This window comes from Lissotriton helveticus, chromosome 5_1 (genome assembly GCF_964261635.1).
Source record: "Lissotriton helveticus chromosome 5_1, aLisHel1.1, whole genome shotgun sequence".
Lineage (NCBI taxonomy): Eukaryota > Metazoa > Chordata > Amphibia > Caudata > Salamandridae > Lissotriton > Lissotriton helveticus.
In genome coordinates, this window is record NC_136065.1 from 1135980535 (window position 1) to 1136006944 (window position 26410).

The window sequence follows — 26410 nt, forward strand, 5'->3', positions numbered from 1 at the left end:
TCTCTTATCAGCAGAACAAGTTTCTTACCTTTGGTAATGCTTTCTCTGATAGAGACTGTCTAACTGCAGATTCCTCACCAAAGCTCCAATCCTTTCTGTTCTGTGAAGTGGGCTCTTCAACGAAAAGATCCCGCTAGACTCTGCACAGTGGTCATGAATTATTCCGGCGTGGCTTTGTGTTTTTCTCGTGGAAATAGTCCCGAAAGAGATGGCTATTAGGGCACCGGAATGGTGCCTATGTGACCGGAGTGGCGGCTTTCTTCTGACTTGGACAGCGGTGACACAGAGCCGCCGATGCCAGCGTGCAGAATAACTGCTCAAGATTTTCCAGATCCAGTCTGACACCAGGGGAGTATTCTAAGGTGAGGAATTTGCGGTCAGATAGTCTCTATCATAAAAAGTGTTACCAAAGGTAAGAAACTTGTTCTTTCATAATCAACCGTAAACTTCCAATAGGATAAGAAATCGAAAAGCCCCAACTATCGGGGTCTGAGTGCCTGGATATCTTTTGCTAGTTAAGAAAGCGCTTATACCAGAGACTCTGCTATTGCAATCCCGACACCCCTAAAACCAGTTTGACTAGAAAGAACGTAAGATTGTGTATTTTTTTTACATTGAAGATAAAGCAGTGAAACGTCTGCAAATCTAGGGGGGGTTGTTCAGTCTTGTGAGAACTGGCCAGATGGCCAGTCTCCTGGTTGTTTAGGAAGATTTGAAATCTGGAGGTATTTGGTCATCGTGGTCTTTATACAATATGTGGCTGAAAATTGTTTGCAAAATCAAGATTCCCCTAGAAGTAATAATTGGTTCAATAATCACAATGTGAGAATGGGCACACTCATGTGTATTTATGGTTCAGCTCACTACTTATCTACAAGCAATAGCACATACTGTAATCTAGTGTAGTTTGGGCTGAGCCATACACTAAAATCTATCTCCAGCACCATCATTGATATATGTAACAGAAAGAGTGCAGCTACTGTCTGGTGCACTATTATTTCTGGCACAGACCATTTGCAGCTGAACTCAAAGGAAGGAGATAGATTAAAATATTAACAGAATTGACCATTGCCGTGTGTCTATATATGCTATGGGAATGTTTTTTCATAGAACCCTGATGGAGTATATGTGGTTTGCTATTTTGTCTGTCGGTGTTCTTGGAGGCTGGCGTTAAACCATAGAATGACAGTATACTGGCTACCTCCATTTTGTTTTAAATACAAAGTAATAATATTTGCAAGGGCAAAAACTAAATAAAAGATTCAATGCTGAATTTCTTGAGAAAATAGATTTAATTTGGATGAAAATATAACGAAGCCACAGGTGAAGAGCCTTCATGATGTGGCTAAAAACACATTTTCTAAGCTGCCATTTGTTCATTTCTACCTATTGCACAGAAAAGCACTGATGATGGACCATATTCAGTATTGACGTTTCAGGACGCAATACTACTTTCACCACAAAGTACTATGTACAAGTTATCTTTCCCTTTGATTCCTTACTTAAAGCCCTTTCCAAGTGGCTGATTCGACCCTGGTATTTTTTATTGAGCAGTAGATATTTATGGGTTCGTAATTGCTGATGACTATTCTGGTAATGTTTCCATCATCTGAAAGGCACTACTATCATATGGCTGTTTATTTTAATGTGCTCTCCCATTAGTGAGTACAGGAACTAGTCATGGACGTCTTTGTTCAGCTTGATTCCCTCTTCAAAGAGGATGTAATTATTTTTTCTTCTTTCTCACAGAGGCGGCCTTTGGTAGAAAATATATTTTGATGTGGCATTGTGGGATTTCCCCAGACCTCGTAGACAATTTAAATGCCATTCTGTAACAGTTATTGAATTGAGACAGGACAAGCAGGGCTTGAAGAGACTTTTATCAAATAAAGCAAAAAATATACAAAATACCTAAAAATATTTTAATCCCACATCTGTGTCACTGGCGAGTGGGTTGCCTTTTAATATGCTGATAGCCCCACCTGTTGCCGTTCACTACACTTTGCTAAAAAATTTCAGGCTTCAGTCTGGGCCTCGGAAGGGGTTTGTGTACAGAATTAGCAAATCTTATAAGCATCAGAAAGAACATCCCTGAAGATAAGCAACGTATCCTTTAAAATTTCCATTTTCTGTGGTACGGTTCACTACTTTAGTGTGCATTTAGAATTTGTTTCCAACAGTTTTTCCAAGTTTCATCAATTTTCTGATTTATGTTTTTTTCTGTGTTTTAGGTGATCAGGTCAGCAGTCGTGGTGCTCTCACAGGAGGTTATTATGACACTAGAAAGTCCCGACTTGACCTGCAGAAAGATGTTAGGAAGGTCGAAGTGGAACTCCGTGAATTAGAGGCTAAACTCAACGATAATCTACGCAAAAACATCGAAAATATCCTTTAAATTAAATTCTCTCCTGAAATCAAGCTGTAGCCCTGTGCTAACTTTTGATTTGGTGTATAATCTTGAGTATGGCAGCTAATACAGCAAAGTGCCATGTTTGCACCTTCACCAGAGCACTACTAAAGCTGGTAAGAAAGGAGTGTAAGAGTATCCCATTCTCCAGTAGGAGATAATTGGTATATTGTATACTCTGCTCATTAAATGTAGCAAGAGGTTTAGTACATTTCCCACTGCAAACTGAACCGAATGTGCATGTGTGAATGTTGTGCTTGTGGCTGTATTGTATTGTAGAATTTCTGTAAGGCTTCTTACCCCTGATGAGACTTTCAAATGTTACGATTTGCATCTATTGCCTGTGTGCTCTTTTGCATGAGTTGTTTAGGGTTTTGGATGTAGTTTTAGAAGTGTTGGATGACGTGCTTAAGTTCAAACATGTGCTTCAGCATTATGCTGTGAGCGTGGCTGCACTTAACCATTTGTGGTGAGCATGAGAATTCACTCAGACATAAATGCCTAACGTGTGGATGGGAAAATCCGCAATTTTAGTGCTCTCCGATTTTCTAGGCGATTAACACTTCTTATATTTGCGTAATTGAGCTTCCAGAGGTTAGCATTCTGAACAGAGAAGTTTTTCATATTGAAGACTTTTTGAAGAAAGGAATGGATAGGAGCCAGCTGTGGTGTGGTCTTGTTTGGCAGTAAATGCAGTTTGTTGAAAGAAGAGTTGTCCATTCCATAGATTGCTCTATTTGCATCTCTGTAAATGTGATATGTCTCACTCCAGGCAGCCACAAAACGGATAGCATGACTGGTTGGATGAGTCGCAATAGGTGGGTTGTGGAGCTGATTGTCCAACATTTTTAAATAGCTCCAAGAAAAGTTCAATTAACTTTATGGGTTACTGTAGGCACAGTTGGGCTGATTTGCCTTCCCTTGCTTCTTTGATGCTTACAGTCATAGGGTGGTGGTAGCAGAGCCGACCTTTGCTCATATAGCACCCTCGGCAACCCACAATTTGCTCCTCCCCTCCCACTCGTCATATTCAATTGTCAGTGTGTTGGGGAAATTGGGGGAAGATAAGGGGGAAAAGTGAAAGGAGAAAACCGACTTTAGAACAATGGGAGCACACTTTTCTTCCGAGGCAGGTTGTAGGGGGAGGCTGCTAAAGAGCCCCTCTGAAGGTCAGCACCCTGAACGTGGGCTCACCTTGCCCATGCTAAAGGTCTGCCCTGAGTGGTACATTCTCATGGGAGTCTGCCCTTAGTTTTGCTTTCTTTGCTGGCAGTCCTTTTTGAGCCGGTCTTTCACTGCTTTGGATCTGCTATATACTAGGATTCTTTCTCTTCTTGCTCAGCTCGTCAGATTAGGGCATTGTTTGATCTCCTCTGTCATAATCACTAGTAGAATGTTTTTTTCCATGTGAGGCAGACTTGTATCCCGGGCTGTCTTTCCATCTAAAGATTTAATCTGTGTTCTACCTTTCTCAAAAGCTGGTGATCCCTGTTCTACGTCATAATTATGCTTTTGCTGAGAAACGTTTGTTGCACTGTTTGGATGTCCACTGGACTCTATTAAGAGCGCACCTTTTCGCTTCAGAGGCTATGTTTGTGAAGTTTAGCTTCTCAGGGAGGGATGGAAAACCTTTTGTGTATATTTTGAGCCAATGTTTGTGTCTAGTGTTAATTGGCTCAGGTTTCCCTTTATGAGCCTGTTATGGGGCTGTCTGTATATTTTGAAAGGCATATGAATTGCCCGTCTCCAGGTGACAACTGCCCTCATGTAAAAGGAATTAGACGAGGAAGCAGAAACTCCAGAGTTATGAGGATTCCTGGTATGCATTTGGAACATTTTCTAGTAGGTGGTCTAGTTTTGCTACCTAGTGTGCTTAACATTCTGTGTTTTCTTAGCACATTTACAGTATATGATGTCAGTGGCAGAGGAAGAGTCCAGTCAGTTGTTTTTTATCTGACTTTGCTGCTATTTCGGCTTGATAAATACCACATAAGCAGGGCTTATTGTTTACATTACCAGTCATAAATAAGTACTTTAAAGGTTTACGGAATACATTTCCTCCAAAACCTTTTCTAGTACCATTTTGGTATTTGAACTTTGTTTTGACATTTCTGATGAGTTTCTTTTCAATCTTTGCGTTCTTAAACTTCTGTACTAGAAATTTGACTTTTTCTGGCTGAGATTACATCAGCAAAAAAGTCAACGAGCTCTGGCTTTGTCTTCTTCATCTCCTCTTTTTTCAGAAGAGAAAGGTAGTTCTTTAGGTGACGCTGTCCTTGACAATAGTCGTTTCTGAGTTTCATATGTTCCAGACCGTCTTCCAGCTTTGTTTCCTCCTCCTCCTGCAGAGTATGAGGCGAGACTTCCTAGATTGAACTCTAGGAAAACTTTACTGTCTGCAGCCAGAGGACTGCTGAATTTGGCACAATTGATAATCTCTCTTCCAGTCTAAAAACATGTTCTGTTAGGAGAAATTGCCTTATCTTTTTTTAATTTTCTTTACAGTACTCGCATTGTCACTGTTAATAAACACTTATGAAAGAGTAACATTATAAAGTAATAAACATTTATTTTATTTTTAGTTCACTTCAAACAAAATGAACACATGGGCATGTTGACCTTTTTAATCGCAATTGAATTGGTTAATTAATTTGTAATTGTAGTCCATCTGATGTTTGAAATGTTTTGTTTTGAGTTTTCTTTATAGTGCCATTTCTTCATAAAATTATCCTTTAATCATCTTCAACGTTTTGAATTTGTTGGTGCATGGGGTGTATATGTTATGTGTGTTCTTTGGAGGGGTAGCAGATTTTTGGAGTGTTCTTACGTAAGGCACAGCTAAAGGGTAATGTGAATGTGACACCTTGAAGTGATAATGCACATAATGGTAAATAGTAAACATTAAACATTGCAGCAAAATGTCCAAAAACCTTCTGTCTGAGCTGCTACATCTGAAGTATTAGGAAAGGGGAATTATGGGAGGTTCTTTGGAATAAGTGTGGCTGTAGAAAGTCAGTGGATAAACGGCTCCGTAGGCCAGCAGTTTCAGAAGGGTGGGATATTTTGAAGTTGGAGGTACTTTTTTCAGATCAGCCAATTAAAGTTGTGTACAGTGCTGGCCTTATGTGATAACAAAGCTTTGAGTGAAAGTGTCCATCTCCCCTGTAGTAAATAATATTATTTTATTATGTATATGGTCTTGGACATTGCTGTCAATATAGCATAAGGACACAAGTGACTTGTAACAGTCTGTGGAGAAGTTGTAACTGCAATATTAGTCATTTATTGACCAACAGTATCAAAATGGAGTGTCATTTGCAAATGTACCAATGAATCTTGCATCACTTCTTCAGTCCTTCTCTCAGTAGATTTCACCCTAGTGAGAAACCCACACGAAAGCTGTGGTTTTACTGGGTGGCACTCACTTTCTGTCTTCTGAGGCTCCATGCAAAAGTTCTGAATAATGACCGATAATGATTCTAAAATTTCTAAGATATGAAAACTTTCAAAGAAGAAATACCCAATAAAAATATTTTGGCCAAATTGAGCCTTAGATCTATTGCCCCAATTTTGATGTACACTACCATTACTTATATCAAATATGCTTGTACCTTTAATTTACTATGCCATTACATATGGAGACTTTTCCTTAGCCTGTTGCACGGATTAACAATGAAATTGATCAGTTGATGAACCAGATGCAGCAAATCGAGACACAGCAAAGAAAATTTAAGGCCTCCCGTGATAGTATCTTGTCAGAAATGAAGATGCTCAAGGAGAAAAGGCAGCAATCTGAGAAAACCTATATGCCCAAGGTATGACTGAGATGGAAATATTTGTTACATTTACTTTTGAACACTTATTCTTCACACAGAAAAGTATAAGGTTTTTTTCAGTTAGGCTTTTTTTGCTCAGGAAGGGGATGTTAGTTTAATAGATTTGCAGTGTACAAATTGCATTAGTAAATGCATAGGGTGTTTAATGTTCTATTTTTAATTACAGCCGATTTCAAAATAGTAATAGAAAAGATCTGATACATCCCAGTCTCTGGAGTAAACTGTTATCAACTAATATTACCCTAAAGACAAAGCAGGAATTGCATTCACAGTACACTAGTAAGACATTTAATATATGATATTTCATTTTTGAAAATTCTACAGTACTGGATGTTTCATAGATTCAAATGCTTGGAACTTTCATGGTCATCAAATTGGCAGTCTGTTGATACTTAATATTAGCAGTTAACATTATCACACTTGAGAGGCCATAGAGTTATATTTGTTTAGTAGGGCATTCTTCTAATTGAAAAGTATCCAAGCTATAGCCAATGAAGTGAACTTGCTTTGGACTTCACTCCCCATTGAAACCATCATTGCGAAGATTTGTGCCTCACAATAAATGTGAAGGATGGCCACCCAATATCATTGCTGTACTACTCAAAGGCTTCTTTATCATAAGCATTTCTTTTGGAATTGGCCTACCAAATCCCTTAACAGCCACCCTAACTTGGGAGTGTTACATTTGTTGTCATGGGCCAGGGGAAACTGGTATAGAAATCCCTGTTCCGCCTCTGTGCTTCTTGTGGACTAATTAAGATCTTTGCGATTGCAAGACTCTTTCAATTAGGACAATAATATGCAGGAAAATGAATCCATGTTCCATTTAAGAAAATTGCTTTGTAAACATATATATTTCCAATGGATATATCGAACTGCATATTCCTCACCTTGTGACTCCCCACCTTGTAAATACTCCTAGGTGCCAGACTAGGTGCCGGATTAGCGCCATGAAATCAATCGGTGTACAAGCACTTTATAAAACCCTTTTAACATAACTAAATACGGAAACTCTGGTATACCAACAGTTGGCACCATCAAGCTCTACATTGAATTTGGATCACCTCTGTATGCGACATAGTGCCACATAAATGTGCCACCCCTTGCAGGCTGACATCAGTTCCTCTGACCTGACCTGACCTAACCTAACGTGTATCCTGAGCTCTGCTCTAGACTTTTTGGTGTAGTTTACAGGCTTCTGAAATAAAATAATGCACAATGTGTTAGCCAAATTTCTCTGCCAGATGACGGCAGGCTTCAAGCTGTGTTACAACTGTTGGAAGCAGATGTCGGTCACAGACCTGTACTACATCTGTTTTTGGTGGCCGCTCTAAATGTGATTGTTATCCAAAAAATGCGCACTGATCAACCTAAAGGCCATCAAAGAACAGGGGCCGAGCTTTATGTTGTAGAATACAAGAAGAGAGGCTGTTCTTGTACAAAGTCCTGAGGCCAATCCTGATCCTAGTATTGGTCTACTTCACTGCCATCAGGTAAGTCTAAAACGAATTTCAGGGATAAGTCGTGGTGAAAGCATCCGGGATCAGAAAGGGGTTTGTTCTCTACCCCCTACTTCAAAGAGAGGCTGTACAGTTAGAGCTTCAAAGGCCAATCTCAGCCACCATCATTAATTTGGACGATGGCTGTCTTTCACACCACAGCAAACTAAGGCTTTCAGGAAGGCTATGCTGGAGTTCTTTAGAGCAGGTCCAGTTCCCTGTGTCTTTCCTTCAGGCCCCATCTATCTATTGGGGGCAACAGATAGAGTTCCACTAGCATGTCTATCCTCTGTGCCATCTGACCCAGTCCGACCACAGCTGGCCCCAGCCCATGCTTCAACTCCCTGCCGCTGGCTGTTCCTACATGAGGGCTGATCCCACCTCCAATGGTGCTGGGTCCTGGCACTGAACCAGTCACAGTGTCGGATCCTGAGTGGCATTTGACGCTTTGTCAGCCAACTTCTCATTACAAGATTACATAAGCCCTGCATGTGGTTTTTTAGAACACTCCACCAGCTCCCTTGCCATTGCATCAACATTATAGGAGATTGGAACTATATCCAGGTCTGATTCAGACACAGGACAAAGTCCATGAGCAGGCATCCCAGGACTAGGATGACCATGAGGAGGCGAATCAGTTTCTCACTCCTAAATAAATGCCTCTATTTAGCTATTCACAATACTTGTGGCTTAGACATCTCACCCATTAAAGACCTTAACTAGCCATTGTGTCCCCCCACCGAGGAGAATGCCTCTTTTTCAGTGGAGATTTCCAGAGGAACTGGACTTGCAGTTACATACTGATGACACGAAAGCCGATTTATTAACAGAAATTTAACAACCTGGCTTTCCACCTTCTGAGCCCTTGCTTCTGTTCCATGATTAACTGACTGATCGCCTGACTGAAGCTTGGCCTAAGCCTTGCTCCGGTCCTCCATTGTTAATGTTAATAGTTCTTGGTATAGCGCAATGAGTCGTCCCCGAAGGGACATCTTGCCGCTGTGACTGGCAGGTGGATGAAACATGATAGCAGCTGATTAAAACAGCCAGGTTTTAAGATGTTTTTTAAAACTGTAAAACTGGTGCATGACCGAATAAGTGTGCCAGCTGAATACTTGTCAGCACAGGCACACTCCTGCAGGATCAGTTCTTTCTAAAACAAAATATTGCTCAGGAAAACCTTTTGGTTTAGGCTTCTGCTAGTAAAATCAACTCGTATGCTTTCCCTTAATCTTCTCCTGGCAGGAAATCCAACCGAATTGATGCTTTAGGTAAACACCTGTTTTCTTGTACTTCTTACACCCTTTTTCTATTGCATTCTGTATGCTTCTTGGGTCCCATGCTTGGTGGAGGATATGGTTAGTGAAATCTTGCCTACTGTCACTATACACTTTAAAAACGCTTTCACACATACGGTGCAAGGTGGGGGCCATCTGTTGCCACAACAGCATTTTGAGGGCTTGTTTGGACTCTACGGTTTACATTGCCTGTGCCATGGGAACCACCATAGTTATTCATCAGCATTGCTGGATGAGAATGACTGTTTCTTTGGAGGGATTCTGAGGTCTCACGAAGGTCTGGCTCTTTGGGGATAAGTTAGATTCTGTACTACAGCACTTTACAGATAGATAGGCGATGGCTTGCTCCCTGGTACTGCTTTCCCTGCTCACCAGTCCTCCCCCCTCTATTGAGAAAATTTCATTACTTCTTGAGGGGCCCTTTCTTGTCACTAGAAACAGTCCATTGAACAGCCCTTTTGCAGCTCCAAGGGTAGGGGCAGTGGCGCAGGTCTTGGTCAGCAGCAAGAACAGCAGTCTTCTTCATCCACACCCGCTGCAGGCACTACCAAACCTCTTTAGTCACTTCTCGTCCAGTCTTTTTAGGCCAACAGGTGGCAGGGTTTTTTTTGTTGTTCATACATCTGGCGTGCCACTACTTCAGACTGATGGGTCCTATGACTTGTTCATGTTGCCTACAGTCCTCATTTGTTGTCCACTCCACTGCCCATCCCACAGTGGTCTCAAGTATTGTTGGATCATGCCTCTACTCTGTCTACAGAAGTTCATGATAGAGGCACATGTTGTTACTCCTGTTACTTCCAACAAGGACGAGGGATTGAAAACAGTCTTGGACCAGTGGCCATCTTTCTGCCAGAGCAGAGGTTAAAATACTGCTGCTAGCTGAAGTTATGTCACCCCAGCCAACGGAAGACTGAAAAAAAAAACTGAACTTGCATAACAAGGACCCTCGTGTTTTAATGGGTACTTACACCTGTAGCTTCATTACCTTTTGAATATCCCCTGGCACTAGACTAAATTTGGAAACTTTACAATAGCTCTCCCACACATATCAGAGTACAACCACATTCCCCTACCAACATTCTGTTAACTTTTGACGATGAACAAAGGCCAGGTCCTTCATCCTGACCTGACCACACTCCTCTTATGCACATAGCACGTAAATTCCATGAATTCAAAGATCTCAATATTCCTCAGGACTGCAGGTGTATTCGCTCCAAGTCAAGGAGGAAGCCACGCTAAAGACATGTAAACCGTAATCTAAACATTTCTACCTATGGCGGCGGGAATTAAGCCTACATCCTCTACTAGCATAAGCTGACAAGTAACTACCCTATCTCCTCTCGCTAGGTCAGTCAGGTTGGTACATGCGTCTGAAAACGGTACAGATTGCATCAATATCAAGATATAGATGCTCAACACATTTTCTCTGTGCTATAGCAGAATCTTCAAACTGTTCATGAAAGAATTATTCTGAGTTTTTTTCCTCCAGTAAGGACTGCTTCCACAGACTGGCCCCTGAACATATTTCTATCTCAACTCATGAAGACTTCATTCAAACCCATTCACTGAGCACCCCTCACATTTCTCACATGGAAGCCCGCCTTGTTGCTAGCGCTCACTCCGACCAGGAGGGTAGAGGAGATAGCAGCTTTCTCAATTCAAGAACCTTCTTGTGCCTCACAGGCAAATTAGTACTTCTCAGAACCAATCCAAAGATTTATACCCAAGGTTCCTTCAGAATTTCACTACAATGCGCCTATAATGTTCGAAGCATATGAGCTGCAGATGCAAAAATCGACTCCATCCTCAGATTGTTTTTTTCTGCCACTGGGTTCGGATGAAAGTTTTCCGCTCCGGCTAGAAAAAGACTTTTTCTGCTTTTTTCAAAGCGAGAAACTTCAAACAAACTTCTTTCCACATCGAATAGACTTTCGACATCACCAGCTACATTCTGGTGCGTCGACGCGGGCCGTTGGGCCCATCGGCGCCGTGTGGCCTACGCCTCATGGAAAGAACTCCATTCAAGAGATGCCCGGTATGTCGAGCAAAATTCCCTCATAGCGACCATCACGAGGTTTGTAACCTCTGTCTCTCGCCAGAACACGACGAGTCGACCTGCACAGCCTGTGCCTCCTTCCGATCGAAAAAGACCATTCGGGATCGGAGGGCCCGTCGACACGAAATGAGGAGATCAGCACCAGCACTGGACGCCATCTTTGAAGAGGAGATCGTCGAAGAAGACGTCTCCGAGAACGAATATCCAATCCAAGATATCTCCGAGGACGAGGCTCCACTCGGCGCAGAGGAGGACTCGCCTGATCTCCAGATAATATCGGGAGCAGAGGATTCGGACGATTCGATCCCATCTCGACAACCCGTGAGTACATCTGCCCCTCCACGACAGACAGTACCCAAACAGAAGGCACCGGTCCCCACTCCGCCCATGGGGCCCAGTCGAGACCGACGCTTACCCTCTAACGCCCCGCCTTCGGGCCCTACTCCGAAGAAAGACAGTACGCCTTCCGGTGCCTCGGCACCGAAGAAACACCATGTGCCAGTCACACCTCCTCCATTGGCACCAAAAAATCCTTCGACACCGAAGGACTCGTCGGCACCGAAGATAAAACACCCTTCGACGCCCAAAGACACTCCGGCACCCGTACCATCGGTGCCGAGGCTAAAACCTGTACCAAACCCGAAAGCTTCGACTCCGAAACCTTCCGGTTCAAAAAACAAAGAGGGAGCCAGTTTCCGGCGCCACAGGAACAGCAAAACCTGTCTCCACGCCGAAACCTCTAGTATCGGTACCGAAGACCCCAGAAAAGGCTAAACAACCTTCGGCACCGAAAACATTGCCAAAAGACTCAACTACTCCTCATAAGGCAAAAAGCACTAAACAACCTCTATCGGCTCCGAAAAAATCGACGCCGAAGAAGATTATAAAAGAGGAAGAACTGTTTAGACCAGATCCTAGACAGAAAAAGGTCTATATTAATCCCAAAACTGGACATTTGGAGGCAATCCCTCATAAGAAAAGACCAGCAGACACACCACTTACACCTGTGGTTCCTGCCAAAAAGGACTGTGCAACTTCTCCAATGCACCCTTCCTCTCCTTCACCTTCTTCCTCTCCTATTACTCCACATGTAGAACCTATAACTTCTCCTATTCACTCTCCTGCATCATCACACCACACTGATGAGGAGTATGATTTGGGTGGGGAGGATTATGTTCCAGAGACACATACATTCCCTTTAGATGAGGATGGTAACACAGAATACCCTAAGGATGATGATGCATATAATTTTGCACCAAATACCGCACCAGACATCCCTGATCCTCAGTACTACCCAACAAAACCTTCACCTACAGAGGACAGTATTGGTTTTATTCATTTATTGAACAGAGCTGCACTTTACCATGGGGTTCCTATGCACTCTGATGCCATTGAGGAGGACTTCTTGTTAGACACTTTCGAACGGTCACAAAGGTCTACCCAAATATTACCAATGATCAAAGGAGTCATTAAACATGCTCCAGAGATTTTTAAAGATCCAGTAAAGTGTAGGGTGTTAAATCCTAGAATAGAGAAAAAGTATAGGCCAGCACCAGCTGATCCAGTATACTTCACGGGTCATCTGCCATTAGACTCCTTAGTGGTGTCAAATGCACGCAAAAGGGCTAATTCTCAGACTTCTGGAGACACACCCTCGCCTGACAAAGAGTCCAAAATTATTGATGCGTCAGGGAAACGAATTGCTGCTCAAGCAACAAATATATGGCACATGGCAAACACACAGGCTTTACTATCACGCTACAACAGGGCTCATTACGATCAACTAGAAAAGTTAATGGAACACCTACCAGATCAACACAAGGATCTGGCAGCAGAACTTTTACAAGAAGGCAAATTAATTTCAAATGCCTCAATTAAATGTGCACTAGATGTAGCTGACACAGCATCCAGAGCAGTGAACACTAGTGTTATTCTCAGGCGTCACGCATGGTTACGCATTTCGGGTTTTAAACCAGGGGTACAAACTACCATCCTAAACCAGCCCTTTAATCAGAAAGAATTGTTCGGGCCGGAGGTAGATAATACATTAGAAAAGATGAAGAAGGACACAGACACCGCTAAGTCTATGGGGGCATTACAATCCACCCAAACTAGAGGTTCTTTTCGCCGCTCCTCTTATAGAGGAGGCTCCAAGCAAACCGGCGCAGACACAACATCATCTTTTAAAACACGCGCAAACCTCCTCTAATAGAGGATATTTTAGAGGAGGATACAGAGGCAATAATAACAAGGGAAGAGGCAGAGGTAATAACAACAATCGCTCCTCTGCCTCCCCTACAGCATTCCACTCCTGTGGGGGGCAGACTTTCACAGTTCCTACCTGTCTGGAACTCTATCACAACAGACAGGTGGGTAAGACAAATTATCCAACATGGCTACTGCCTAGAACTCACAGCAACCCCCCCAAACATACCACCCAGGCAGCGTCCAATGTCTGCAGAACACATAACTCTGCTTCAACAGGAAGTTCTAGCACTTCTAGAAAAAGATGCTATTCAAGTAGTTCCATTAGAAGAACAAGGAACAGGAATCTACTCCCTGTATTTTCTAATTCCAAAGAAGGACGGGACCTTAAGACCAATTCTCGACCTCAGGCCCCTCAACCACTACATACAATCAGATCATTTTCACATGATCACTTTACAACAGGTACTCCCATTTCTACAACAGGGAGATTTTCTGTCCACACTAGACCTAAAGGACGTTTTTTTTCACATTCCAATACATCCTGCGCACAGGAAGTATTTAAGGTTTGTCATACAAGGACAACACTATCAGTTCAAAGTCCTTCCATTCGGGGTTACAACAGCACCACAAGTGTTTACAAAGTGCTTAGCAGTAGTGGCAGCACATCTCAGAAGACAACAAATACATGTCTTCCCCTACTTAGACGACTGGCTCATAAAAGCAAGATCGTACAACCAGTGTGCACAACACACAAAAACAACAATTCAAACACTGCACAACTTAGGGTTTACGATAAACTACACCAAGTCGCATCTAGAGCCTTCGCACGTTCGTCAATATCTAGGAGCTACTATAAACACATCGGTAGCTCTAGCATATCCCAGTCAAGCCAGGATTCAAAGTATTCAGAACTTAGTCTCCCTTTTTCAATGCCAACACTCTCTCCAAGCCAGAGTGTTCATGAAACTGATAGGCATGATGGCGTCTTGCATCTTCATAGTTCCCCACGCAAGACTGCAAATGCGCCCACTACAAGAATGTCTAGCACAATAGTGGAACCAGGCTCAAGGTCAGCTCACAGACCTGGTGTTGGTAGACAGCCGTACATATCGCTCTCTGCAGTGGTGGAACACCAAAAATTTGACAAAGGGACGGCCGTTCCTAGATCCAGTTCCACAGATAGTGCTCACGACAGATGCATCCCTCACAGGATGGGGAGCCCATCTCCTGAATTATACCACACAAGGTCAGTGGAACAATCAACAAAAACAGTTCCACATCAACCATTTGGGGTTGCTAGCAATCTTCCTAGCACTCAAAACATTTCAAGTACAAATACAAAACAAAGCTGTACTAGTCCGGACGGACAATATGACAGCCATGTATTATATACAAAAACAGGGGGGGACACACTCTCTGCAACTGTCCCAACTTGCACAGAACATTTGGAGATGGGCCATCCCTCAAAACATACATCTGACAGTAGAACACCTTCCAGGGATCCACAAACAGATAGCAGATCTGTTAAGTCGCCAATCACAACAGATTCACGAATGGGAGTTGCACCCACAAGTACTTCAACCATTCTTCCAAATGTGGGGGCATCCACAAATAGACCTGTTGGCCACCCACAAGAACTCAAAATGCCCAACCTTCGCCGCCAGGTTTCCACACCCACGGTCGGAGGGGAATGCAATATGGATGAACTGGTCAGGCAGATTTGCGTACGCTTTTCCGCCTCACCCACTCATTCCACTAGTAGTACGCAAGCTCAGACAACAGTCCCTCAAACTAATACTAGTGGCCCCCACATGGGCACGTCAGCCGTGGTTCACCACGCTACTAGATCTCTCATTGGTTCCGCATCAGAAATTACAGCTCACGCCATCCCTGTTAACACAGAATCATGGAGAAATAAGACACCCAGAACCAAGCCAACTGAATTTGGCGATCTGGCTCCTGAAGTCCTAGAGTTTGGTTACTTAAACTTACCAACAGACTGTATGAATATAATTAAATAAGCTAGAAGACCCACTTCCAGAGCATGCTATGCTGCTAAGTGGAAACGATTTGCAATATATTGTAACAATAATCACATTGATCCTTTGGATGCTTCCATCCAAAATATAATTTGCTACCTTCTACATTTACAAAGGTCCAATTTGGCTTACTCTTCCATACGCCTACATCTGGCAGCTATTTCAGCGTATTTACAAAATAGACAGCATCTATCTCTATTTAGAGTACCTGCAATAAAAGCATTTATGGAAGGATTAAAAAGAATAATCCCACCCAGGTTACCACCTGCTCCAGTATGGAACCTAAATTTAGTCCTTACAAGACTCATGGGACCCCCTTTTGAGCCGTTACATAAATGTGAACTGCAATTCCTAACATAGAAAACTGCTTTCCTTGTTGCCATTACCTCTCTCAGAAGAGTCAGTGAAATCCAAGCATTCACAATAGAAGAACCATTTATTCAAATACATCCTAACAAAGTGGTTCTTAGACCCAATCCAAAATTCCTGCCAAAAGTGATTACTCCTTTTCACCTAAACCAGTCAGTAGAGTTACCAGTGTTTTTTCAAAAACCAGACTCTGTTGCAGAAAGAGCTTTACACACCTTAGATGTTAGAAGAGCTCTACTATATTACACAGACAGGACTAAATCCTTCAGAAAGACAAAACAACTATTTGTATCTTTCTCTCCCCCACACAAAGGCAATCCCATCTCTAAAGGAGGAATTGCCAGATGGATTGTAAAGTGTATTCAAATATGCTATCACAAGGCTAAACGTACACTAACAGTTCCTCCTAGAGCACACTCCACTCGCAAACTAGGAGCCTCTATGGCTTTCTTAGGAAACATACCATTAGAGGACATATGTAAGGCAGCCACATGGTCTACAATACACACCTTCACTAAACACTATTGTGTTGATGTGCAAGCCAAGCAGCAAGCTGCAGTAGGCCAAGCTGTTCTTAAAACATTATTTCAGTATGCTGCAACGGATACAAGCGACCACCGCTAAGGGAAACACTGCTGCACAATCGTTGCAAAATGTAGGATCTGCAGCTCATATGCCTCGAACGGAAAATGCTACTTACCAGTATGCATCTGTTCTTGGCATGTAGAGCTGCAGAAACATACATGCCCTCCCGCCTCCCCGGGACTTGTATCCGTTTCCAGTACTCATCTTACTTAGATGTACACGCATGGACATCCTTTCTCTTTTACTTCTACTAACTCCATCATTTCCCATCATGGCGAAAAACAATCTGTGGATGGAGTCGATGACCATGCGCAGTATTGTCCAAGGGAGGAGTCACCTATCTCGTGACTACAAAAGACTTCTTCCAAGAAGACAACAACCTGCAATCATCCGAGCCCAACACCAGGTGGCGATCTGTTGCAAAATGTAGGATTCTGCTGCTCTACATGCCAAGAACAGGTGCATACTGGTAAGTAGCATTTTCCATTTTGGACTTTCTTCCCTAATCCACATCACCAGCTGAGTGGTCTATTCTTACACTAGGTATCAAAAGATAACTAAAATCCTACTTACATCACACTAAACTCATGAGAACTGGCCAACTGGACTCAGATCGACACTCGTAAGGGTGCTCCTGCCACACTGGCAATTATCGCTTGATTAATTTCAGCTGCAATCCAGTTCTGCCACTCAAATGCTGGCAAGCCCCTCACAGCAAAAACCAGTGTGCAAACAATTAGGGCAGTTTCCTCAACTACTTTGTTTATGGAAGTGCCTCTGGAGAAGATATGTTCTGTAGTAGGGGATCTCTGTGTATAGTCATAATCTAGTGAATAGTCCCGCCCATGTGCGTGGACCCCGGCAATCAAAAATAATCTCTTAAGTTGTCAAAAAAATGCAGAACTGGAAAGACACTTAAGAGAGAATTTTAAGACAAATAATGCAGCCTATATCCACAGGCTACACTGTCCAGTACTTCAACTAGAAATTCCACCAAAAACAGCCACACAAACAGCACAGCCTGCCCAGTTTCTTCCACAGAGAAACTTGACTCTACCAGTAAAAGCCTCTGGAATGATAGAGAGGAAGGCATGGACAAACAAGCCCCATAGGCTGCCATTATGTGGCTTAAATAGGATACTGTGCCTTTAAGAGAACTTTTCAGAACTTTTCCCAGTATCCCAGAATGCACAGCAGGTCCCATTTACTTTCAGTTCTTTTTTCCGGCTCCTGCTAACAGGACCCTGGTGCATTGAGCTCTCCCTTTTTCAAGGGTTTATTGGAATTTTGTGCACTTTTGGTTTTAAACGTGTCTTCAGTTTGTGTACTTGGTGTTTCCCTTCACTCCTGTGTATTTGTTCAGGCTTTTACGGCTCTAAAATGCCTGCTCTCTTCAACAAGTGCCCAGCATGTGGAAGGACCAAGACTGATCCACACGACGTCTGTCTCCCTGAAGCACATGTACCTGAAGAATGTGACATCTGTCAGACCTTTTCAACAAGGACCCTGAGGGACAGGCTGAAGATTAGGCTTCAAGACCTAGAGGAGAGACGGCTGCAGGCTGCAGGTGGGTCTGGGCTGGCTGGGAAGGCTTCCTCTGCCTCTGCTGAGGCCTCTGGGGCGCTCCCCAGAGGCAGGAAGCCCAGCAAACGGTCCCGGTCTCCGTCGACGTCGATTGTATCGACGACGACGTCAAGAGGGATGACGACGGTGTGTTCCCCATCTCCCTGGGGCTCCAGGTCGAGACGGCGTGAAAGATCTATGTCGAAAGGCCTGGGTAGGCCGCCGTCGAGATCACTGTCGACGGCGTCTTCGTCGAAGAAGGACCGACAGGCATCGGCGCTCGCCGTCGAAGCGACACCGCCGGTCTCCGTCGAGCAGACGGTCGGCGTCGAGGGGATCCTCGACGTCGAGGACCTCGAACAAGCGGTTGGCGCCGAGAAGGAGTCGACGCTCATCGTCGAGGACTGAACATTCGACTTCGCGGTGGCGGCGTTCGGCGTCGAGGAAGAAGCGCTCGACGTTGCGGAGGCGACGTTCGACGCCGGATAAGCGACGCTCGACGTCGAGAAGAAAGAGATCGGCGTCTCTGAGACTTTCCAACTCTCCTAAGCGGCGCAGAAGGATTTCTGGCGCCAGAAGTCACGTTGGGTCTGGTGGAGGACGCCGGAGACGGCGATCACCTACTGGAGGGGCTGGTTCGCAGTCACCTCCCCCGAAGAAGTCACCGGACTCGGTGTACTCGGTGGTTTATACACCCCCTCGGCCTAAGACGCCCCCGCCTCCTGTACCTAGAGAGGATCCTCCCATCAATCCTCTGCTTCCACCACTTCCTCCCTCGGGGCAACCACCACCACCACTTCCGCCTCGTGGGCCTGCTCCTCGTTCGGAGATACCTCCTGTTCCTCCACCAAGGTCGGTGTCACTGCCTCCGCTCCCTACACTGCCTAAGGGGACTCCAAAACCAATACCCCTGGATAGGCCACGGAAGACGCTTCCACGGAGGCCTGCGGAGCGTCCACGAACTGGGAGTTTGCTATCTCGCTCCAGGAGGAGGGAACGATCGCGCAACAGGTCGTCCATGTGGTCGAGACGACGCCACAGGAGGCGCAGGTCTCGTTCCCATACGAGGTCTTCAGGGACCAGGGACTATTCTCCGACTTTGTCGGAGTCACCGGAGACAAGGGTGTCACCGGTTGACGATCTGGTGTCTTTTCATGATGTCCTTTTAAGAGGTGCAGCAAAATTGGGCATCTCGTTGACGGTGCCCACGCCCACGACATCGGTGATCTTCGAGACGCTGCACCAGAAACATCTGTCTCGGCCATTACTACCACTGGTACCGGGCCTGGAGGAACCGGCCATGGACCCTTTCCTCACCCCGGCAGTGACTAAGGCGGCCCCCTCGAGACTGCAGAAAAATACCGGGCTCCCGACTCTGATCCGGCTTTTCTAAGGGTGGAACCCCCTCCAGACTCTGTAATAGTGACGGCGGCTCGGAAACAGCATGCCACCACTCCGTCATCCACAGTCCCACCAGATAAGGAATCTAGATGGCTGGATTCGCCTGGGAGGAAGGTTTGTGGGACGTCGGCGACTTCCATGAAGGCTGCGAGTGCCACGGCCTTGTTGGGGCGGTATGACCGAGCCCTCTGGGAATCCCTCCAGCAGTTTGTAGAACACCTGCCTCGTGACAAGAGAGAAGATTTCCAGGAGGTGTTGAATGAGGGGATGTTGGTGGCAAATCAGGTCATCAGTGCTGCAGCCGATTCTTCCTTGCTGGCGGCGCATGGTTTCTGACATGGGATTAACCAGCGAAGACACGCCTTGCTCCGCCTCACGTCGCTAAAACCTGACGCACAACAAAGGGTTGCCAATCTACCATTCTCTGGCGAAACCCTGTTTGGAAAACATGCGGATGACGAAATGGCCCGCATGAAGGCGGAGGCCGAAACGCTCACGGTGGTGGGTCTGGAAAAGCCCAAGGATACCAAGAAATCGTACCGCCCGTTCCAGAGACGGTTCGGTGGACAGGGCAGAGGGCGTGGCCAGGCTTCGGGACAGCAGCAGCAGCAACAACAGCAGCAGTTCCGAAGGCCGTTCCAGAAGCGCCAGAGAGGCAGAGGCGGCCAACAGTCGGCAGCAGCGACTAAAGGCCCGGCCGGGTCTAGGCCCTGAGCGCTTACTTCCCCTACATCCGTTACCCACTCCGTTGGGGGGAAGCGTTCAATTTTTTCTGGCAGAGTGGAGAAAAATTACTCAGGACAAGTGGGTGCTGAATATTGTTTGCAATGGATACAGTCTTCGGTTCACCAGCCCGCCTCCAGCAATTCCACCGGTCAGCTCGCAGTTTCAGCTGCGCGAGCTCCAGGCGGAGGCCGATATCCTGTTAAGGAAAAGGGCGATAGAAGACGTACCTCGGTCTCAAAGAGGAAGAGGTCTGTACTCCCGGTTCTTTCTGGTTCGCAAGAAGGACAAGAACGAGTTCAGGCCCATTCTGGACTTGCGACAGGCAAACAAGTGGATTCGCAAAGAAAAGTTTTGCATGCCGTCGTTGCATCAGATTTATCCACAGTTGCAACAGGGAGACTGGCTATGTGCTATAGACCTACAAGATGCGTACTTCCATGTGCCCATTGCACACAAACACAGGAAGTTCCTGCGATTCCAAGTCGGCGCCAATCATTATCAATACACAGTACTGCCATTCGGACTGCAGTCTGCGCCGAGAAAATTCTCGAAGTGCATGGCGGTGGAAGCAGCGCACCTGAGGAAGAACAAGGTGTTCGTCTACCCGTACCTGGACGATTGGTTGATCAAGGCCTCCTCCTTCTCGGAAGCTCTAGCACACTTCCAGAAGACGTGCGTTCTCTTGAACAAGCTGGGGTTGCACATCAACATGTCCAAGTCTGTCCCGACTCCGGTCCAGTGCATACAGTACTTGGGAGCCTCCATCAATACGCTGTCAGCAAGCGTGTCTCCTTCGGAGGAGAGGCGATTATCACTCCTTCGGAAGGCTCAGGCTCTTATGATCACTCCATCTACAACAGTGAGGACGGTGTCTTCTCTACTGGGATCGATGGCCTCTTGTATCTTCCTAACGCCACACGCACGACTGCACATGAGACCGTTGCAAGAGTGCTTGGAGGACCAGTGGGATCAGAGGAAAGGATCTTGGGGCGACAAGATACGACTGTCTCTGCATGCTCTTCAGTCTCTGAAGTGGTGGTGTTCAGCGGAGAATCTCCTCAGAGGGGTCCCATTCCACAAGGACATTCCCACTCAGACTGTTGTGACAGATGCTTCTCTCCAAGGTTGGGGGGCGCACTCCGGAGACTTACAGATTCAAGGAACGTGGTCCCCGATGGAGGCCACGTATCACATCAATTTCCTGGAACTCAGAGCTGTTCACTTGGCACTGAAGGCCTTTCATCCATCCTTTCAGACCAACTCTCTGCTTGTACAGACGGACAATACGACCACAATGTATTACCTCAACAAGCAGGGGGGTTCGAGATCGCGCACCCTGTCGCAGGAGGCGCAGGCGATCTGGCATTGGCTTCTGGCCCGAGGACTGACGATAACGGCTACCCATCTGCCAGGTGTGCAGAATGTTCAGGCGGACGCACTGAGCAGACTGCTCCAGGAAAACCACAAATGGGTCATAAACGACGAAGTACTAGGAGAAGTCTTCGCAAGGTGGGGGACTCCAGACGTAGATCTGTTCGCCACCACCGAAAACAGCAAATGCCGAGACTTCGCCTCCAGGTACTACCAGCGGGGGACGCTGGGGAATGCGCTATGGATCAACTGGTGGAACAGCTTTCTGTACGCTTTTCCACCCATTCCCCTGATTCCGGCAGTACTCATCAAGCTGGCCCGGTCCAGGGCGCGGATGATACTTATTGCTCCGGAATGGCCCAGGCAGTGGTGGTTCACGGACCTGCTTTACCGGTCTCTCCTTCCTCACATACGGCTGCCGTGCAGGCCGAACCTTCTCACGAAGTTCGGGGGACAGATGTTGCACCCCAACCTCTCGTCTTTGAGTTTGGCGGCATGGCTCCTGAGATAGTGCAATATGGCCATTTGAATCTGCCCGAAGATTGCATGGACATACTGAAGGAGTCTAAGCGACCTTCCACTCTGACTTCCTATGCTTACAAGTGGAAGAGGTTCTGTATCTGGTGCAAGTCCAAGAACTACGACCCTACGACGTGCAAGGAGGATGTCATTCTTCCTTACCTTCTACATTTGGTGCAGTCTGGCCTAAATGTTCATTCCATTAAGGTTCATCTCGCTGCATTGACTGCCTACAGGAAATGCCCTTCACAGACTTCCTTCTTCCAGATCCCTGTGATCAAAGATTTTCTGGAAGGCTTGAAGAAAGTATTCCCTCCTGTCAGGCTTCCTTCGCCTTCATGGGAATTGAATGTGGTGCTGTCCAGATTGATGAAGGAGCCTTTTGAACCTATTCATAAGGCTTCATTGCAGCACCTCTCCTGGAAGGCGGCGTTCCTCGTGGCCATTACATCGGCCCGCAGGGTGAGTGAAATTCAGGCGTTGTGTTGTCAAGAACCTTATACTGTATTTCATGCTGCTAAGGTTGTTATGCGTACTCACCCTAAATTTCTTCCGAAGGTTATTTCTGATTTTCATGTCAACCAGACGATAACTTTGCCTACGTTTTTTCAGAATCCTTCATCTCCAGCGGAAAGGTCTTTACATTGCCTGGATGTTAGGAGGGTATTGAAATTTTATCTGGATAAAACTAAAGATATTCGTAGGTCAGACCAATCGTTTATCAATTATGGATCGGTTAGGACGGGTCTTGCGACCTCGAAGCAGTTCATATCTAGGTGGATTGTGTCCTGCATACAGCTGTGTTACCACAAAGCTAATAAGAACTTAGGGGGTAAACCTAAGGCTCATTCCACCAGGGGTAAAGCTGCCACGACAGCTTTGCTCCGTAATGTTCCAATTGCAGAAATCTGCAAGGCGGCCACTTGGAAGTCGGTCCATACCTTTGCTAAGCATTACTGCGTGGACACTGATGCCAGGGCAGACGCTCAGGTTGGGCAGGCTTCGCTGCGAAATTTGTTCGCACAATAGTGGTGTTATTTCTTGTTCTCCACCGCCGCTTGGTGTGGGGATGGGCTTGCCATTCTATTCACTAGATTATGACTATACACAGAGATCCCCTACTACAGAAGGAGTAGTTTCGGTCCTGTAACTCCAGTTCTGTAGTAGGGGTATCTCTATTATAGTCATAAGCGCCCGCCCTCCTCCCCGGTGGAGAAAGATATTCATGTAAGGAATGCTACAGGTTTGGCGTGTACGCCTTCAAAAGAACTGAAAGTAAATGGGACCTGCTGTGCATTCTGGGATACTGGGAGAAGTTCTGGAAAGTTCTCTTAAAGGCACAGTATCCTATTTAAGCCACATAATGGCAGCCTATGGGGCTTGTCTGTCCATGCCTTCCTCTCTATCATTCCAGAGGCTTTTACTGGTAGAGGCAAGTTTCTCTGTGGAAGAAACTGGGCAGGCTGTGCTGTTTGTGTGGTTGTTTTTGGTGGAATTTCTAGTTGAAGTACAGGACAGTGTAGCCTGTGGATATAGGCTGCATTATGTGTCTTTAAATTCTCTCTTAAGTGTCTTTCCAGTTCTGCATTTTTTGACAATTTAAGAGATTATTTTTGATTGCCGGGGCCCACACTCTTGGGCGGGACTATTCACTAGATTATGACTATAACAGAGATACCCCTCTACAGAACTGGAGTTACAGGACATAAACTACTCCTTTTGCTGCAACTTGAAAGTGTGTGTATATATTCATGCAGCATTATTACCTGGAATCCGCAGAGTGCAGTGATGCAGCAGTTGGACAATTTTTACTATACCACCTAAATATTAAATATATTTAAATCTCCTCGCGCTTCCAGAATGCAAGAATAGTCACACTCAGGATTTGCAATTAAGGAATCGTTTGTATTTATTGACTTGACGTGTTTCGACAGCACAGTCTTTGTCAAAAAGTCATACTAAGACCCGGAAGTAGCAGTGACTTCTTCAGCATTTCCAGTGTGGTAATAGACATAGAAACACTTTGCAAGTTGATCATCCATCTTAAGAGTCAGAAGACAGACCTAAAAACTTTTTTCAATTCATTAGCAACATTATAATTTGACAAATCATGAATGTGAAAAATACAATGAATTTGATTTAGTGCAACAGTGATAAAAACATTCATAGTGAATTAAAAAGTCGATCCAATTGTCCTGTCAGACTCAGAAGGGAACCCATCTCTATCTAGGTCATATCCTGGAGCAATCCTTACGTGACTGGCTCCTGTTCACTCTGATTCTGAGAAACTGGCAGCTTTGCCTTGGAGTTCCTCTCCAGACCTTCCAGCTAGTTTCTGACCAAAGCCAGCCAACCTTTGGCAACAGTAGAGATGATGGTCATCAATTTTCCCCACTGTGTGATGACAGCAGTTTCCATCAGGACCTACAAGACCTGAGTGGAGTGGTCACTCCTGTGGCACGGGTCTGGCTTTTCCCCCTGTTGCCTCAATGGAAGAGACCGAATTTGCTCACTGAATGTTTTACGAGTAAGATCTACAGCCTGGGCAGTCCTCGTGTTAACCCTTGTGTAGAAAGCTGGCTCTTTATATGATATATCAAAATGAGATATGTCAACGAAAGAGTCCAGGGGTTCCCTAATGAATTGCCAGGGGCTTGTTCTAGCAATCCAAAGGTGCTCTTCTAGGGGATAGTGTGGTCGAGAAGCCTGTGGCTTATCAGAGAAGAGTGTTAGACACCTGTAAATGCAAATAATAGTTAATAAATTATACATACAACCTAATAAAGAGATCCACACCAATGTATATAAAATATAACCTGTATCTTTATAAAACTTTAGGCAACCAAGACCTTCAAAAAGAGGTAAGTGCTTTTTAAAATCCCCGGTTTGAAGTAAACAGGTTTTTCATGCTTTACATTGTATTACATTGCCAGGAATGCTCTTCCGTTGGCCCTTAGGAGGGTGTCGGATCCGGTAGGTTTTAAGAAGAAATTAAAGACTCTGCTTTTCTGAGGTTCTTTTTTCTTTTCTCCTTTTCTTATTTAGAGGGGTGTGTGGTAGGCTTTCAGGAACTAGCGTCGGGATACTTTGAGTAGCTGTGCGCTCTACAAATCTAATATTACATTACATTATTACATTACATTACATTTGAAGCATGATGTTAACCTGTGGATGAAAAACATGTATTGCATTCGGTCACTTATCAGCTACTTACAGGACCAAACCTCCGGGCTTAAGGTGAGTATGAGGCAAGGTCCAAGGCAGCACCAACAGTTCACTTCGGGCTGCACAGCGGCGGCTGGGTGCAGAGGTGCCTTACTGCGTCGGATGTCTCATTCAAGTCTATGGTGTTCGGTCCGTTGGAACAGAGGATGCAAACTTGGGCTGAGTACCAGTCGGCTGAACCAACAGGGTAGGCTCAACTCTTACGTTGCTCAGGGACGGTGGGACGCCCTGGTCCTCTTCTCCAGGGGTGACTGGTGCAGAGGTGTTGGATTTTCGTCATGGTAGAATGGGGCCTGCAAGCAAAGGCTGCAGTGGCGTCAAAGTCTACAGTGGGTAGATCTAAGGTGGGCTTTGTCTCTAGGGAGCCAGGGGACCACGCTGGCACTTTTGGCCCACTTCAGCTTGGGCTGGGAAGCACGGGTAGTGGTGCTTTGCGGCATCGGGTTTTTGCGGTGGCAGGGTCTCAGTCTTCTTTAGGGTGCCTGTAGCAGTTCTGCTGCTCCACTGGAGTCCTTGTGTCTTTATTGAAGGCAGGCAGTCCTCCCGGGCTTTAGAGACACAACCGCTGCAGGACAAGACGTCTTTGGTGCAGTTTCGATGTGGAACAGCAGGCAGGCCGGCAAGGCTAAGACTAAGTCAGTTTCTTTTCTTCAGTCTTCTGCTTTTGCGGCACTTCTGTGTCCTTCTTAGGTCTTCAGGATCTGATTTCCCTGTGCCAGGGCTCCCCGTAATATTTAATTAGGGGGCGTTAGGGGAGTAATATGATAAGAGCCAAATGGCTACTTATCCTTGGGGTCATTACACCCTTTATATGACCACTTCCTTGGAGAAGTGGGCATAACCCTGTCCCAGCTATCTTAAATTAGCCATCAGCAAGAGGGTCGCTTCTGAAAAGTTGCAGACACTTCAGGTAGCCCAGTTAAGTGGTGGTGCTTGCCTAAAGGTGGACACACCTGTCTTGCCTAGCTAATTGTCCCTCCTGTCCAGGTGCCAAAGAGCTCTGGACAAAGGGTGTTGGTTTCTTCTCCTCTGAGAGAAGCCAGATTAGCATTCCAGAGGTAGTGGGCCTTTTTGAAGCTCCCCGGCCCTGGAATGCTAAACCGCAGGTCATCCTGTGGGTTGGTGTGCAAAGCACCTTCTGCTTGACCAGGCTTGATTTATGGCCCCGGCGAGCAAAGGCCCTCACCCTTGGGGGTCAGCCACTCATCTCTCGTGGCGAGCTGGTGAGAACCAGTCAGTCAGCATATCAGTGGCTGGTAAGGGTTCATGAGGCACCTATAAGATGCTCTATGGGTGCGTATGTTA

The 26410-nt window shown here is 45.5% G+C and overlaps 1 protein-coding gene across 1 annotated transcript in view; it reads left to right on the forward strand.

Annotated features, from left to right (window-relative positions):
- Positions 1–26410, forward strand: part of SMC3 (structural maintenance of chromosomes 3) — an 845399-nt gene that overhangs the window by 564578 nt on the left and 254411 nt on the right. Inside the window, exons 19-20 of the mRNA XM_078643761.1 lie at positions 2232–2384; positions 6071–6222. Of these exons, the coding sequence (XP_078499887.1) occupies positions 2232–2384; positions 6071–6222 (305 nt within the window). The remainder of the gene's footprint in view (positions 1–2231; positions 2385–6070; positions 6223–26410) is intronic.